The following is a 15,930-nucleotide window of genomic DNA, read 5'->3' as shown; positions in this document are numbered from 1 at the left end:
TATTGCTGAGGGAATAACAATAGAAATTAGGAGAGATTACTACTTGCCACATGTAGGAAGCATTGAGCAATGAACAGACACATATAAAAGTAAGCTATTGAACCAAGTTCTTCATCAGATGTAGCAAAAAACACATGCATGCACAGATCATACACAAATGGCCACTGTCATCTCCAGACACTGAGGCCTGCCTGTGGGAAGTAGCTGTCTCATACTGACAGTGTCTATGAGCTCAGTACAACCCAATTCTTCCCTGAAAGCTGCACTCAGGTGTCATGGGTATTTGGAGAGAAGGACTGAGAGCTGTAATAAGCCTCCTAAGAGCATCTCAAACTTATTCTGTAGGATTTTGATTGAATAATTAGGTGGGCCACTTCATACACTGAATTGTTTGTTGTTCGTGGTATTTGTCCATGAGATAAGCACTGAATGATCACACAGTCATTCATTCATTCATTTATCATGTTCCATAGATCCACTCCAGAAGGAAGCATTGAGCAATGAACAGACTCATATAAAAGTAAGCTATTGAACCAAGTTCTTCATCAGATGTAGCAAAAAACACATGCATGCACAGATCATACACAAATGGCCACTGTCATCTCCAGGCACTGAGTCCTGCCTGTGGGAAGTAGCTGTCTCATACTGACAGTGTCTATGAGCTCAGTACAACCCAATTCTTCCCTGAAAGCTGCACTCAAGTGTCATGGGTATTTGGAGAGAAGGACTGAGAGCTGTAATAAGCCTCCTAAGAGCATCTCAAACTTATTCTGTAGGATTTTGATTGAATAATTAGGTGGGCTACTTCATACACTGAATTGTTTGTTGTTTGTGGTATTTGTCCATGAGATAAGCACTGAATGATCACACAGTCATTCATTCATTCATTTATCATGTTCCATAGATCCACTCCAGAAGGAAAACCTTCAGGAATGTGGAAAGAGTCAAGATATACATTAACATGAGACAAAGACACCATAGAAACTTCATCCATACTCTGTAGTAACAAAAAATCCCTTCATGGTTCAAATGGATCTAAGCATTATGGGACTTAACATCTTAGGTCATCAGAACTTAGAACTACTTAAACCTAACAAACCTAAGGACATCACACACATCCATGCCCGAGGCAGGATTTGAACCTGCGACCGTAGCAGTCACGTGGTTCCGGACTGACACGCCTAGAACCGCTCGACCACCGCAGCCGGCAAACCCCTTCATGCTTTTCACGCTTAAATCATCTATATTTAATTGGGTAAATTAAAAGAAATCTGTTACATTGACAAAAAGCTGCTACCCCTCTCAGTTTTATCGTATAGCTGCTGTTTATCTACTACTAGTAGCTTAATGTTTACTTGATTACAATAGTATTTAAGAAAAAAATTTATGCCTATAAATACTGGGTCCTATTTATAATATTTATAATACATTATTACTTGACATACAGCTTTATAACAAGCACACAGATTTTCAGTTTGTGGAAAGAGTGGAATGAGATATGTTTTAATTTTTTTTTGAAAGTGTAATAATTCCCCATTTCTTCAATTACATTGGATGGGAGCTTGTTGGTTATCTTACTATCAGAGTATTTATTTCCATTCTGAACTCTGGACAAGGAGGAAAAGTCTACACGAAAATTATATTTATGCCTTGTATTGTGCATATCATCTCTACAGGCCCCCACTCCCACAGTTTCACATGAAAAGACATGGAGATCTACGTGTCCTACTTAGTAAATTCACAGAAACCAATGCACGTGCTAAGAGTACTACTTTTCTGTTAATATTATGAGACTATACTGCAACTCAGAAGCAGAATGAACTAGACACAGTTTCAAACCTGTCACAAACTGATTAAGTTAGCTTGACAAGAAAAGGTGTATTACTGTTGCTTATAACAGCTGCATTAATGTTACTTTCACTTTTCCTTCTGTCACTAAGGTTCATTCATATCCTAACTTAGCTGTACTTCCAAACTTAGTGAACATTTAGCGAATCTTACAAACCACGAAAAATCAATTACAGAAGCCTTAGATTCAAAGACATGTGAAGTAAAACAGCACTCAGCAGAGTCAACAGAAGTGTATGAAGTAACAGTTAAGAAAAAGCTCACAACACAGGTCATGATGTGCACGGAGCAAGGGACAAGACAATGAAGGCAGGATCACATGTAGTGTTGTGAAGTCAAATTATATACAATCAACTGTGATACAGAAAAGCTCAAATATTTAAAGTATATAGTTAAAGGACATAATAAAATTGCAAAATTAAAGTATGATCAAATAAAATTACAATAAATAAAGGCAGAAAAAGAAATTTAAAAAATGAAGAACATGAGGCAGTGAGTTAGAGAACAGGTAGTAGAGAAGTGGGCCAGTGCAAAAGAATGGGCCAGGTTAGTAAACAAGAATGCGGATAATAAAACTGTGCTGACATAGCACGTAAAAAAAGATGTGGCTGAAAAGAGGTAGTGTGGCAAGGAAAACATATGCAAGAAAAAATCTAAAAGTAATTTCCATAAGTATCAGTGTGGATAGATTAGTGTTTAGCCACAAGTTGTTGTTAGTATACTTTACAAAAGTAGCCTTCTGTGGATTCTCCTGCCAGTTAATGTATAATCTGACTCATTTCACATATCAGAAGCCTCTCCTTTATGATTTATTTTTTGGATCAGGCTATGTTAATTAATGAAGGAATTTTCTTCCTCATTTTAAAACAATCTGATGTGAATAAACAATGAATATTGGAGAGTATTTACAATGTTAATGTAGCTGGCTCAGAAGCCCATGGAATGGATGTAGTTGGTTTGAATCCTGGTGGCAGCACCAGTATTTGGCCAACAAGGGGTGTAGAGATGGTCGATTCATGTCTTTCTTCCCAACCTCCCTCTTCAACCACACATCGAAAGGGTGCAAAAAATGGCAGCTTGTTTTGTATTATCACGTAATAGGGGAGAGAGTGTGGCAGATATGATACGCGAATTGGGATGGAAGTCACTACAGCAAAGACTTTTTTCGTCACGGCGAGATCTTTTTATGAAATTTCAGTCACCAACTTTCTCTTCCGAATGCGAAAATATTTTGTTGAGCCCAACCTACATACGTAGGAATGATCATCAAAATAAAATACGAGAAATCAGACCTGGAACAGAAAGGTTTAGGTGTTCGTTTTTCCCACGCGATGTTAGGGAGTGGAATGGTAGAGAGATAGTATGATTGTAGCCGTATTGCTACACATGTTGGTGGATCATGAGAAGTGTTGTCTGCGAATTTCCTTTTGTCTCATCTATAATTGCAAATCTTCATCCTTTCAACAGGTTTTGCAACTTTGGAAATAAAAAAACGTCCACAGGGGCCAGGTCTGGGGAGTATAGAGGAGGAGTCAGTACAGGCATTTTGTTTTTTGTGCAATAGCCATGCACCAACAGGGATGAATGTGCAGGTGGATTATCGTGATGCAAGAGCCATGAATTGTCTCACTACATTTCAGGTTGTTTGCTTTACAGCCATCGCAGCAGATCCTGATAGTACCATTGATTAACAATTTGTTGCTGTGGCATGAATTCAATATGAACCTATCCTTCAAAGTCAAAGAAAACTATCGGCATGGCTTTGGCATTTGTCCTGAAATGACAAGCTTTTTGGTTTTGGAGAAACTTTCCTGACCCACTGTGAAGACTGAACCTTGGTCTCAACATCACAACCATAGACCCATGTCTCACCACCAGTTACTATTCTCTTAAGAACATCTCATTCTCATTTGTGCAATCCCAAAAGCTCTTCACAGATTGTCTTTCTGGTCTTGACTCATGAGCTATTTGTTTGCTGGACAAAGTTGGCAGCAACATGATGCATTCCAAGATGCTGGGTCAGGATTTCATGACATAGTCCAACTGAAATGTTACATTCTTCTGCAACCTTTCGGATAGTCAATCTTTGATTTGTGTGCAGAATTTCTTTGATGTTCCTGACATGAATGTCATTGGTAGACGTGGGGCGTCCTGAACAAGGGTCGATTTTAACTTCCGTCCGGCCATTTTTATACTGTGTGAACCATTCGTATACACCTCATTCATAACACCAAGTATTGCTTAAGCATTAAGCTCTGTAAAGGTTTTCTTGAGTTTCACGTAAAATTTAATGCATTCTCTAACTCTGCCAACTCGAATTCACATACTGTGTGATACTACGTTCTACTCAATACAGCACAAAATCATTTGTACTGGATGGAATAACACAGCTTCTGAGGCTTTTTGATTCAGTCATGGAGAAGCTGGAAGACTACGTTGAAGTACTGCATATAGATATTCAATAAATAAATAAATAAACATGTAAGTAAAAAAAATATTAGTGTGCATTATTTATGAAATGCTCTTGTACAACATATTAGCATCACTGAATGCTTAACCACAAAGATTGACAACCAATGATGATACAGAATCTCATCATAAGTTTTCTTTATTCACAAATGGCTGGCATTCCTAGAAAAACATTTTCATTTGAACTATTCAAATGCTTTTTCAGCAAGGCATGCAGAATACACATTGCCACTGATGGTGGATGAAGCATTGAATGCAGCAGGGAAGTTGCTGTGTGTGTTGATGGTGTGGGCGATCAGTGGAGGTACGAGACAGCAGCTGGATTGGGTCTTATTTCTGAATCCATTACATTGTGTTTTGGTTGCTTACACTTGTGAAGGGTCTTGTGTAGCTGCCATGGAATAAAGTGATTGGTCAAATGCCCCAATGATACAGAGGCATGTTTCCAGAGGAGGGTCCTCAACCTGAGTAACTCTGTGCGAAGACTGTCATCTGCGTAAGAATCATGTCTCTGACCAACAACGCAGTGTAAGACTGCTTACAGTGGGGTTGATGCATTGAAAATGACAATTCCTGGTGTGGCTTTTCAGATGGGTGATCCATTCTTTACAAGTTTGATTGACTTGCTTATGACATCTGAAAATTTTTTGTCTTTGTGCAACAACATGGACTTGTGCATCAAAGTGTTCCAGAAGACAGGACTTCAAATGTTCACAAAGGAGCAAATGTGGCTCTGCTTAATGGCCGAATTGCTTGAGGAGGTGGAAAACGTTTGGGCTCCCATAGGGAGGAAATAAGTGCATTGTTGTTCATCCCCCATTATCTTGTTGGAAATGAAATACTATTGGAGCCAGGCAAGTTAGTTAGCCCATGGTTAAAACTTTTTGTCATGTGGTTGGAAGGCAGAATGTGCTGGACAAAGCCCAGAGACAGTGTGGATGAAAGAGCTGCCACATGACTTGAGGAGTCTGGCTGGGTGGGGGTACCCACAATGAGATACCCATGTAACAGTTCCACATTTCATTGTATCTGTTGGAGGGCAACTAGTTGATTATGTGAGAGATTTTCATGTTGCGCCATCACGGGGATGTAATAGTGACTGCTGGAGTTTGCAAACACTTTGACTGGAAGACACTAAAAGTCCCTTACTTTACCTCCTTACCAGCAGAAGTGTTCCTCACGGGGACACAGGGAAAACAGTGATCATGTTTCAGAAAGTTTACTGACAATAAAAATAAGTTTGCTTCAAAGGTAAGAACAAAAAGCACAAAATACAATGTCTCACTAGGTTCTGGTACAGAGGTGTGACAGAGCTGCTGCCAGAGTGTCACCTGATTGTTACTAGTATATAGTAACACCACTAGGAGCTTCATAGGAAAATACACTTGCAGAGAAATAAGACAAATTCTGATTAGGTCCAACACAGACACAGAAAAGTCTGTCCTTAATGCAGTCTAAGTCCACAAAGGAAATGATGGAAGCTGAGAACAGCACTGTTGGTCCCTATGGTGAGCTTCGACAGTATCCTGAGACAATGAGGTGAGTAGCATCCCCTCAGAGGCTAGGAGAGGCTTCGCCAGCTGGAAGAACTGACTTGTGTAACCCATCTTTATAGCTACCGGCAGCAGAACACTTGTGATGTTATTTTCTTGTCATATGTTAATACTGACACAGATAGGTCTCTCAGAAGTGGCAGTGTCTGCAGGCACTGGTATCACTGTCTGCTGTCTAGTCATGGTTGCAACACAGAGAGCTCGGGATGCTGAGGCATGAAAGATCCACTTAGACTGCATGCGTGCCTGAGAGGCTGCCTCTCCCTTTTTCTGAGATCTGCAATATGGCAACATTTTTACAATGTTAGACATAGAAAATGTATTCAGTAGGTTTTTTTTAAGTTGGTTTATTCATGTAACTTGACAGCAAAGTTTATATTAAAATCACCACATAATTCCTTTGTGTTTTGGAATTGTAGGCATTCATAATTTGCTTCAACTTTTCTTGGTATATTGACAGATTAGCATCTGGTGCTGTGTAAATGCAGATGGTGCAGTCTGCTCTCAAGAACACAGTGCTTGAAATGTTCTCAACATTTAGGTTGCTAGTTTTTTTGAGTTCACAGAACAGTGTTCCATTTTGAACTAATATCAAGTAATCATGACCACTTTTGTAAGTTCTGCAACAGTAATACAGCCATACACAGAGCAATACTCAGCTGAAGGAGAGTCAGTCATCCAGTTTACCATGATGACTTAGCCTCTATTGACTTTCATGTGTTTGACCTTTTCAAGTGATATCCATGGAGATTTGTGTCAATGAAAACTTCAGCATATTGCACATAACTAAACATGATAAAATGTCAAGATTTAGTTATTATAGAGAATTTGTTGTTGTGTGGAAAGAATAAGTGAAGAAAAGCTTAGTTATATTTTGTGTTGCTATTATTTCTGTTATTACTTTAAAAATAAATTAAAATTCAAGCTTGACTTACATTTGTAACTGCAGGGGTTTACAGTATTATCCCTCTACTATAATAAAAAGGTGTGATTCTTATACAGTTTATTTGCTAGAGCTGCAAAAATTCTAGAGAAAAATATTAATTGACTAAAAATGTTTATGTGGATCTTTCAGCACTTTCTGTCAAATGTGCAGCTGATCGCAGGAAAAGATCTGAAGAAAATAATATTATGAAGACAGGCAATGAAGATATTCATATAGAGGTCCTGTATGAACCTACAGCAAATTCTGTTCCACGAGCAGATATTATATTTATACATGGACTCCATGGTGGGCCAAACAAGACGTGGAGACAAGGCAGCTGGAAACATGGAAGGGCATGTATTCAGCCCCAGCCACTAAAGAAGGTTGTACAAGCTTCATTTCAAGGTCTTACACTCTTCACCTCATGTAGATTCAGTGATTTACATGTATATTTCTTCTCCTAGATGTAGCCAGTTGTCTTGCTTATTCTTTAAAAAAAATTCTTGTTCCCAACAAAAGCCACATTTTATCACTGGACATCATCAGTTTGTATACAAACATTGTCACAAATAAACCATTGGAAGTAATTAAACATAAGCTTGTAAAATATAAAAAGCTTTCAAAAGTTGGAATTACAGACTTTCAGTGACAGTATACAAACAAACCAGTGATCTAGCAATGGTCTATATATCTGTGGCCAAGTTGACATTTCCTAAATCACCTCGGGAGAAATTATTTATCAGTAGATATCAAGTTTACAAAATATTCGGTTCTATGTAAGATTTGTTAATGATAAAATTCCAGAAACATTATTTATTTGCTTAAGTGCACAATAAGTAAGAAATGGATGCACTGCTTCAAGCATTTGACAGGAACATTCGGTTTTTGTCTGAATATAAATGTCAAAATTCAATCAACTTTATTGACTGCATCATTTTCAGCTGAAAGACTGAAAATATCCTTAGCATCTACAGAAAACCAATGACAATAGTTGTCCCTGCATTTTCATACCATCTTCACACAGACAAACTTGCAGCATACATGTCTATGTTATACAGAGCACACAAAATGCCATTGAGTAACACAATGCTTCAAAGTAAATTGAAACAGTTAGACAAACAGCAGCTGCCATTGCTTTTCAAGTTGCACTCATGGACAAGTTGTTCAAGAAAGTCATAAAAGGAATAGATAAAACAAAAATAAGTACAACAGACAGACAGCAGGACAGTATGCATTCCATATTTTGATGCCATTTCACAAATAATTACTGAAGTACTGAGGCCATACAACATAAGAATTGCTTTTTCCATCAGCTATAATATAAGTAATAGACAGCCACACAGTACAAAAACTAATAAAGGCCAATTTTTCAATTTAGACTTCTATAAAATAAAATGTAATGAGTATCTAGCACAATATATGAGCCACATTTTATGAAACTTACAGACTAGATTTACAGAACATACAACTGCATTATGTATAACACCCCTAATAAATCTGCCATAGCTACCCATATTAGTGGATAGCTATGGCAGGAAATGCTTTTTCACAACAGAGCCAATACTCTAATACTACCTCATAAATTAAATAAAGGCCACATAATGTATTTCTCCAAATACATGGCTAAGCAATAGCAAACATTTTGAGAAGTTTCTCAAGTGTATTACATAATACACAATATACTGAGATAATAAGTCATGGAATACCCCTTAATATCATGTTGAACCTTCTTTTGTCTAGCATAGTGTGGTAGCTCAATGTGGTGTGAACCCAGAAAGTTGTTGGAAGCCCCTGCTGAAATATTGAGTCCTGCTGCCTCTATAGACACCCGTATTTGCGAAAGGTTTGCTGGTGCAGGAGTTTGTGCATGAACTGACCTCTTGATTACGCCACATAAATTTTCTATGCGATTCATGTTGGGCAATCTGGGTGGACAAATTCTTCACTCAAACTGTCCAAAATGTTCTTCAAACTAATCATGAACAACTGTGGCCCAATGACATGGCGCACTGTCATCCGTAAAAATTCCATCATTGTCTGGGAACATGAAGTCCACAAATGGCTGCAAATGGTCTCCTTGTAGATGAACATAACCATTTCCAGTCAATGATCGGTTCAGTTGGACCCGATGACATAGTCCATTCTATGTAAAAGCACACACCATTATGGAGGCACCACCAGCTTGCGCAGTGCCATGTTGACAACTTAGGTCCATGGCTCTATGGTGTCTGCACCACACTCAATCATACCATCAGCTTTTAACAGGTGAAATCAGGTTTCATTGCACTTGATTACAGTTTTCTAAGCATCTAGGGTCCAACCAATGTGGTAAAATGCACAGGAGAGGCACTAAGGGTGATGTTGGGCTGTTAGCACAGATACTCACGTCAGTTGTCTGCTACCATAGCCCATTAACACCAAATTTTGCTGCACCGTCCTAATGGATACATTCATCAAACATCCCACATTGATTTCTGCTTTTATTTTGGGCAGTGTTGCTTGTCTGTTAGCATTGACAGATATACAAAAACGCTGCATCTGTTGGTTGTTAAATGGAGGCCATCAGCCACTGCGTTGACCAGGGTGAGAAGTAATGCCTGATATTGGGTATTCCTGGCATAGTCTTGACAATGTGGATCTCAGATTTCTGAAATGGAATGCCCCATGAGTCTAGCTCCAGCTATTCCTATTGTGTGGTCGTAATCACATAGGAAATCATTTAACATGAATCACCTGAGTGCAGATGACACCTCTGTCAATGCAATGTCCTTTTATACTGTATACACACATATCACCATCCGATAACTTTTGTCACCTCAGTGTAACTTGTTACTGCCACCTCCTCTATAATGATTGAAACTAAGAAAAGCAGAGTGGGTCATCCAGTTCATCAGAATGGTTTGTTATCAAGTAAATATGCTGAAATCTTTGTATTGATGTAGCTTTAAAATTAGGAATAAACTGTGTTTATCTAAGAAAATTCTAATTACACTGACAGAAAAAAATAAATAAAAATAAAAATTGTACACCTGCAAAGACATCAGTTTTGATCTGGTAAAGGCATATGTCACCTAGGGGATAGCAGATGTATTAATAATGGTTTGAATGTAATCCACCAACAGATAGCATAGTGGCATAGTTATCTGGGTGCCAACTGTGTCTACTCTTTAGTAGGGAATGCTCACAGATGGAAGGCTCAGTGTGCTGTAAACATGTGAAGATAGCAGGCAACCATGCCACAGGTATTCACTCATGACTCCTACAGCCAACTGAGTTAGTTTGAAAGGGGTCAAATTGTGGTCTTCCAAGTGGTGGGATGATCCTTTCGGAGAATTGCAACACAAGTTGGATGTGCTGCATCAGTTGTGCAATGCTGCTGGTACTACTGATCATATGAACATTCACATATGCATAGACAAGGATCTGGATGGTCATGCAGTACAGATGCCTGCCAGGATTGTCATATTGTAAGGCCAGTTGTGACAGATCGTAAAGCTACCAAAATACTGAAAAGAGGGATTGTGAGTCCAGACATTTCAACGTGAACTGTTGCAAACCGATAATTAGCAGTGGGACTATGGGCACACACACTTCTAGTCCATCTTACACTCATGTTGCAGCATTTATATGCACGGCTTGACTGGTGCTGTATGATGGAATGGCATTCCATGGTCTTCAGCATGAAGGCAGATTCTACTAGCACGCAAGTGATGGTTGTTTGTGCATACAATGTGGACCCAATGAGTGCTGTGTCATAGACTGCATTTGTCCAAGACACACTGGCCCCAAACCAGCCCTTATGGGCCTGGGTGTGATAAACTACACCTCTTGTTCATCTTTGGTGTTCATGAAGGGGCTGCTACCCAGCACTCAGTGCATGCAGAATGTTGTTAGGCTCGTTCTTGCTACAGGAAGGTGATATGTTGTTCCAGCTGGACAGTGCTCACCAACACACTGCCCAAGTAACTCAGTGTACTCTGCAAGATGTGCAACAATGTTCCTGGCCAGTATGATCTTCGGACTTGTCTCCAGTCGAGCACATGTGGCATATGATGAGATGAAAAGCAACTAATGTGACTTATCAACCAACAAGTCTTACAGAACTTCACAAAAGGTCAACCAGGCATAGCAATATGTATTACAGGGCAGTATTCACAATCTATAGGATCTAATGGACGCCAGAATCAGTGCCTGCACTGCCACCCATGGAGGCAACATCACTCACTGATACGGGTGTTTCGGCATGGGTTATTACATGGTACCTCAGAACCACTTGTGCCATTGATCTGTAAATGTAATCATTTCATGTACTTCATACACACTGTTGCAGCAGTAAATCTTGAATGAATTTGAGAACTTCTAAAAGGGCATACTATTTTTTTTTCTGCCAGTGTATGTAAAAGTTATGTGCATACTGTCTATATCTTGATTTACTATGTAACTTCAAAATGCTTTTTATTTACAAGGCAGTGTATTTCAGTACCTGTATGGTCTATGGACTACTTTTATTTGCATAAAAGTTAATAATCAGACACCAATGTTCTCATTCTGCAAGTACCTTATCACATTTGTTCACAATTAAATTGGTTATTCTGTGGTTGTTCATTTTATCTCTGCCTAAAGATAATACAGTCCTTCATCTAATCATACAGTAGCATCTTGGTCTGTAAATTTACAACAGTGACTAGGAGTTTCTCATGTGATGCTCAACATGAGATCATACTATCCAAAATTTCCCCTTTTCATACAACTAATCTTTTATCAGCCATCAAATTTACTTAACTCTTTTACATCCCATGAATCTCCATCTGAAAACTTTCCACAGCCACTTGGCACTTAGCTTTCTGTTTTCCTTGGCTGCAAAATTCACCATTTATAAATATCAATACTACCACAACAAAGCGTCTGATACATCAGTCATACTGGTAGTCACATGCAAACAATGCCCCGTTTCTTACAAAGCTGCCTCTAGAATCAGCAACGTAGTTGTCACATGGATGTATTAAAATTTAGAACTTCCTTAATGCTTAGCTCTTGATTATGAAGTGTCTGGAACACATGGTGGTACTGGATACGTGAAGTAAACTTAAGTCACCACGGATTCCTCATGCATATTGTATAGGACAGATACAATACTATTCACGTCTGAACTTCTTATATGACTTTAAATTCCAACTATGAGCAGTACTACCAAAAAGGATCACTGAAATGTGGTTTCTAGGAAGATCATGAGAATGAGAAGCAATGGGAAAGTGATGACTCAAAACATGAGGACCTAGCAGACATGAAAAAAACATACTCAGCCTGCTGGCCCCGTGACTGGTTGCCACTAGATTGTCCAGGAGTACGTGTGATAGCAGTTAACTACTCCACAGATGCAATGCTTTGGTGCCCTGTTGGAGTTAAACAACCACCACGGTTTGTATAACACAATATTTCACTTCTTATTTAAACCTTCTTGTATTATAGTTTTTATAGTTTATAGTTGTAAATTGTTGTAGTTGTGCTGGGAAAGTCCATGAGCTACAAGCGCTAATAGAAAGCGCAGAAGCTGAAATCGTTATAGGTAGAGAAAGCTGGCTAAAGCCTGAAATAAGTTCTGCAGAAATTTTTACGAAGTCTCAGATGGTGTTCAGGAAAGACAGATTAGGCAGAATTTGTGGTGGAGTGTTTGCGTCTGTCAGTAATGGTTTATCTTGTAGTGAAGTCGAAGTAGATACTCTGTGCAAATTGGTATGGGTGGAGGTTATAATTAACAGCCGAACTAGGTTAATAACTGGCTCCTTCTACCGATCCCCAGACTCCAATGATATAGTTGCTGAACAGTTCAGAGAAAATTTGAGTCTCGTAACAAATAAATACCCCACTCATATGGTTATAGTTGGTGAGGACTTCAACCTTCCCTCGATATGTCGGAGAAAATACTTGTTCAAAACCAGTGGTAGGCAGAAAACATCTTCCGAGATTGTCCTAAATACTTTCTCCAAAAATTATTTCAAGCAGTTAGTCCATGAACCCACGCGAATTGTAAATGGTTGTGAAAACACACTTGACCTCTTAGCCACAAACAATCCAGAGCTAATAGAGAACATCATGACTGATACAGGGATTAGTGATCACAAAGTCATTGTACTAGGCTCAATACCGTTTCTTCCAAATCCACCAGAAACAAACGCAAAATAATTTTATTTAAAGAAGTGGATAAAGTGTCACTAAAAGCCTTCCTAAGAGACAATCTCCATTCCTTCCGAACTGACTATGCAAATGTAGACGAGATGTGGCTCAAATTCAAAGATATAGTAGCAACAGCAATTGAGAGATTCATTCCTCATAAATTGGTAAGAGATGGAACTGATCCCCCATGGTACACAAAACAGGTTCGAACACTGCTGTAGAGGCAATGGAAAAAGCAGGCGAAGTTCAGAAGAACGCGAAATCCCGAAGATTGGTTAAAATATACAAACACGCGAAATTTGGCACGGACTTCAATGCGAGATGCCTTTAATAGGTTCCACAACAAAAAATTGTCTCAAAATTTGGTAGAAAATCCAAAGAAATTCTGGTCGCATGAAAAGTACACAAGCGGCAAGACGCAGTCAATACCTTCGCTGTGAAGTGCCGATGGTACTGTTACCGACGACTGTGCCACTAAAGCGGAGTTATTGAATGCAGTTTTCCGAAATTCCTTCACCAGGGAAGACGAATGGAATATTCCAGAATTTGAAACACGAACAGCTGCTAGCATGAGTTTCTTAGAAGTAGATACCTTAGGGGTTGCAAAGCAACTCAAATCGCTTGATACGGGCAAGTCTTCACGTCCAGATTGCATACCGATTAGGTTCCTTTCAGATTACGCTGACACAATAGCTCCCTACTTAGCAATCAAATACAACCGCTCGCTCACTGATAGATCTGTACCTACAGATTGGAAAATTGCGCAGGTTGCACCAGTGTTTAAGAAGGGTAGTAGGAGAAATCCATCGAACTACAGACCTATGTCACTGACGTCGGTTGGCAGTAGGGTTTTGGAGCATATACTGTATTCAAACATTATGAATCACCTTGAAGGGAACGATCTATTGATACATAATCAGCATGGTTTCAGAAAACATCGTTCTTGTGTAACGCAGCTCACTCTTTATTTGCACGAAGTAATGGCCGCTATCGACAGGGGATCTTAGGTTGATTCCGTATTTCTGGATTTCCGGTAAGCTTTTGACACCATTCCTCACAAACGACTTCTAATCAAGCTGCGGGCCTATGGGGTATTGTCTCAGTTGTGCAACTGGATTCGTGATTTCCTGTCAGGAAGGTCGCAGTTCGTAGTAATAGATGGCAAATCATCGAGTAAAACTGAAGTGATATCAGGTGTTCCCCAGGGAAGTGTCCTGGGACCTCTGCTTTTCCTGATCTACATACATGACCTGGATGACAATCTGAGTAGTTCTCTTAGGTTGTTCGCAGATGATGCTGTAATTTACTGTCTAGTAAGGTCCTCTGAACACCAGTATCAGTTGCAAAGCGATTTAAAAAAGATTGCTGTATGGTGTGGCAGGTGGCAGTTGACGCTAAATAACTAAAAGTGTGAGGTGATCCACATGAGTTCCAAAAGAAATCTGTTGGAATTCGATTACTCAATAAACAGTACAATTCTCAAGGCTGTCAATTCAACTAAGTACCTGGGTGTTAAAATCACCAACAACTTCAGTTGGAAAGACCACATAGATAATATTGTGGGGAAGGCGAGCCAAAGGTTGCGTTTCATTGGCAGGACACTTAGAAGATGCAACAAGTCCAATAAAGAGACAGCTTACACTACACTCGTTCGTCCTCTGTTAGAATATTGCTGCGCGGTGTGGGATCCTTACCAGGTGGGATTGACGGAGGACATCGAAAGGGTGCAAAAAAGTGCAGCTCATTTTGTATTATCATGTAATAGGAGAGAAAGTGTGGCAGATATGATACGCGAGTTGGCATGGAAGTCATTAAAGCAAAGACGTTTTTTGTCACAGCGAGATCTATTTACGAAATTTCAGTCACCAACTTTCTCTTCCAAATGTGAAAATATTTTGTTGAGCCCAACCTACATAGATAGGAATGATCATCAAAATAAAATAAGAGTAATCAGAGCTCGAACAGAAAGGTTTAGGTGTTCGTTTTTCCCGCGCACTGTTCGGGAGTGGAATGGTAGAGAGATAGTATGATTGTGGTTTGATGAACCCTCTGCCAAGCACTTAAATGTGAATTGCAGAGTAGTCATGTAGATGTAGGTGTAGATTGGTCATTCTGAATAATACCTTCATACAATTAAAAAATATTTCAGAATAAAAATGTCACAAATACAAATAAAAACTGTTGTTAAATAAGGCAATGACTTAGCAACTTAATTGTTTCGGTGTGTCCTACAACAAATTTAAGGATCTGGAATCCTGAGATAATGTGAACTGTCAGGTTTTTGCAGACAATTTTGCAATACTTTCAGAAAAATCTGACAGAAGCAATTACTCAACTAAATATTCTTTGGAGAAAAAAAGACCAGGTCTTACAGCTATGGCTGAAATAACAGAATTCATGATAACAATATTAGAGAAGGAAAGTTGCTGCTCACCATATAGCGAAGATGCTGAGTTGCAGATAGGCACAACAAAAAGATTGTCACAATTATAGCTTTCGGCTATTAAGGTCTTTGTCAACAATACACACACATACACACACAAGGATACTCATGCGAAAGCAACTTGCACACAAGACTGCAGTCTCAGCCAACTCATGTAATTCATGATAAATGTAAAAAACGCACCAAAATAAACTGAAATACAAATAGGTAAAATAGAAAGATTTAGTAAATTTAAATATTTTGGAGAAATCATACAGCAAAATGGACTAGAAAAATTTGCAATAGATGGAAGGGCTAAGGAATGAAAAGAGCCTATGGTTTGACAAGAAATAACTACAAGAAGAAATGAATAGTTAGGAAAACAAAACAAAAATACTATACCACAGGGGAAATCCAGAAAGTTTATATGTATGTGAATGCTTAAAGATGAACTATGAGCTGGGCAGAAAATAGGTTCTGAAAAACGGACTATTAGAAACAAAATGTGCATAGACAAACTGCAGATGGCCACAGAATGA

The 15,930-nt window shown here is 38.9% G+C and overlaps 1 protein-coding gene across 4 annotated transcripts in view; it reads left to right on the top strand.

The window, feature by feature from the left end:
• Positions 1-15,930, top strand: part of LOC126357498 (protein SERAC1) — a 144,288-nt gene that overhangs the window by 92,651 nt on the left and 35,707 nt on the right. For all 4 annotated transcript variants that reach the window (XM_050007464.1, XM_050007462.1, XM_050007465.1 and 1 more), the window contains exons 4-5: positions 6,946-7,178; positions 12,017-12,213. In XM_050007464.1, the coding sequence (XP_049863421.1) occupies positions 6,946-7,178; positions 12,017-12,213 (430 nt within the window). The remainder of the gene's footprint in view (positions 1-6,945; positions 7,179-12,016; positions 12,214-15,930) is intronic.

The sequence above is a fragment of the Schistocerca gregaria genome, chromosome 1 (assembly GCF_023897955.1).
Source record: "Schistocerca gregaria isolate iqSchGreg1 chromosome 1, iqSchGreg1.2, whole genome shotgun sequence".
Taxonomy (NCBI): Eukaryota; Metazoa; Arthropoda; class Insecta; order Orthoptera; family Acrididae; genus Schistocerca; species Schistocerca gregaria.
The sequence above is the reverse complement of the archived record's forward strand: the minus strand, read 5'-3'. Positions and strand labels throughout refer to the sequence as shown.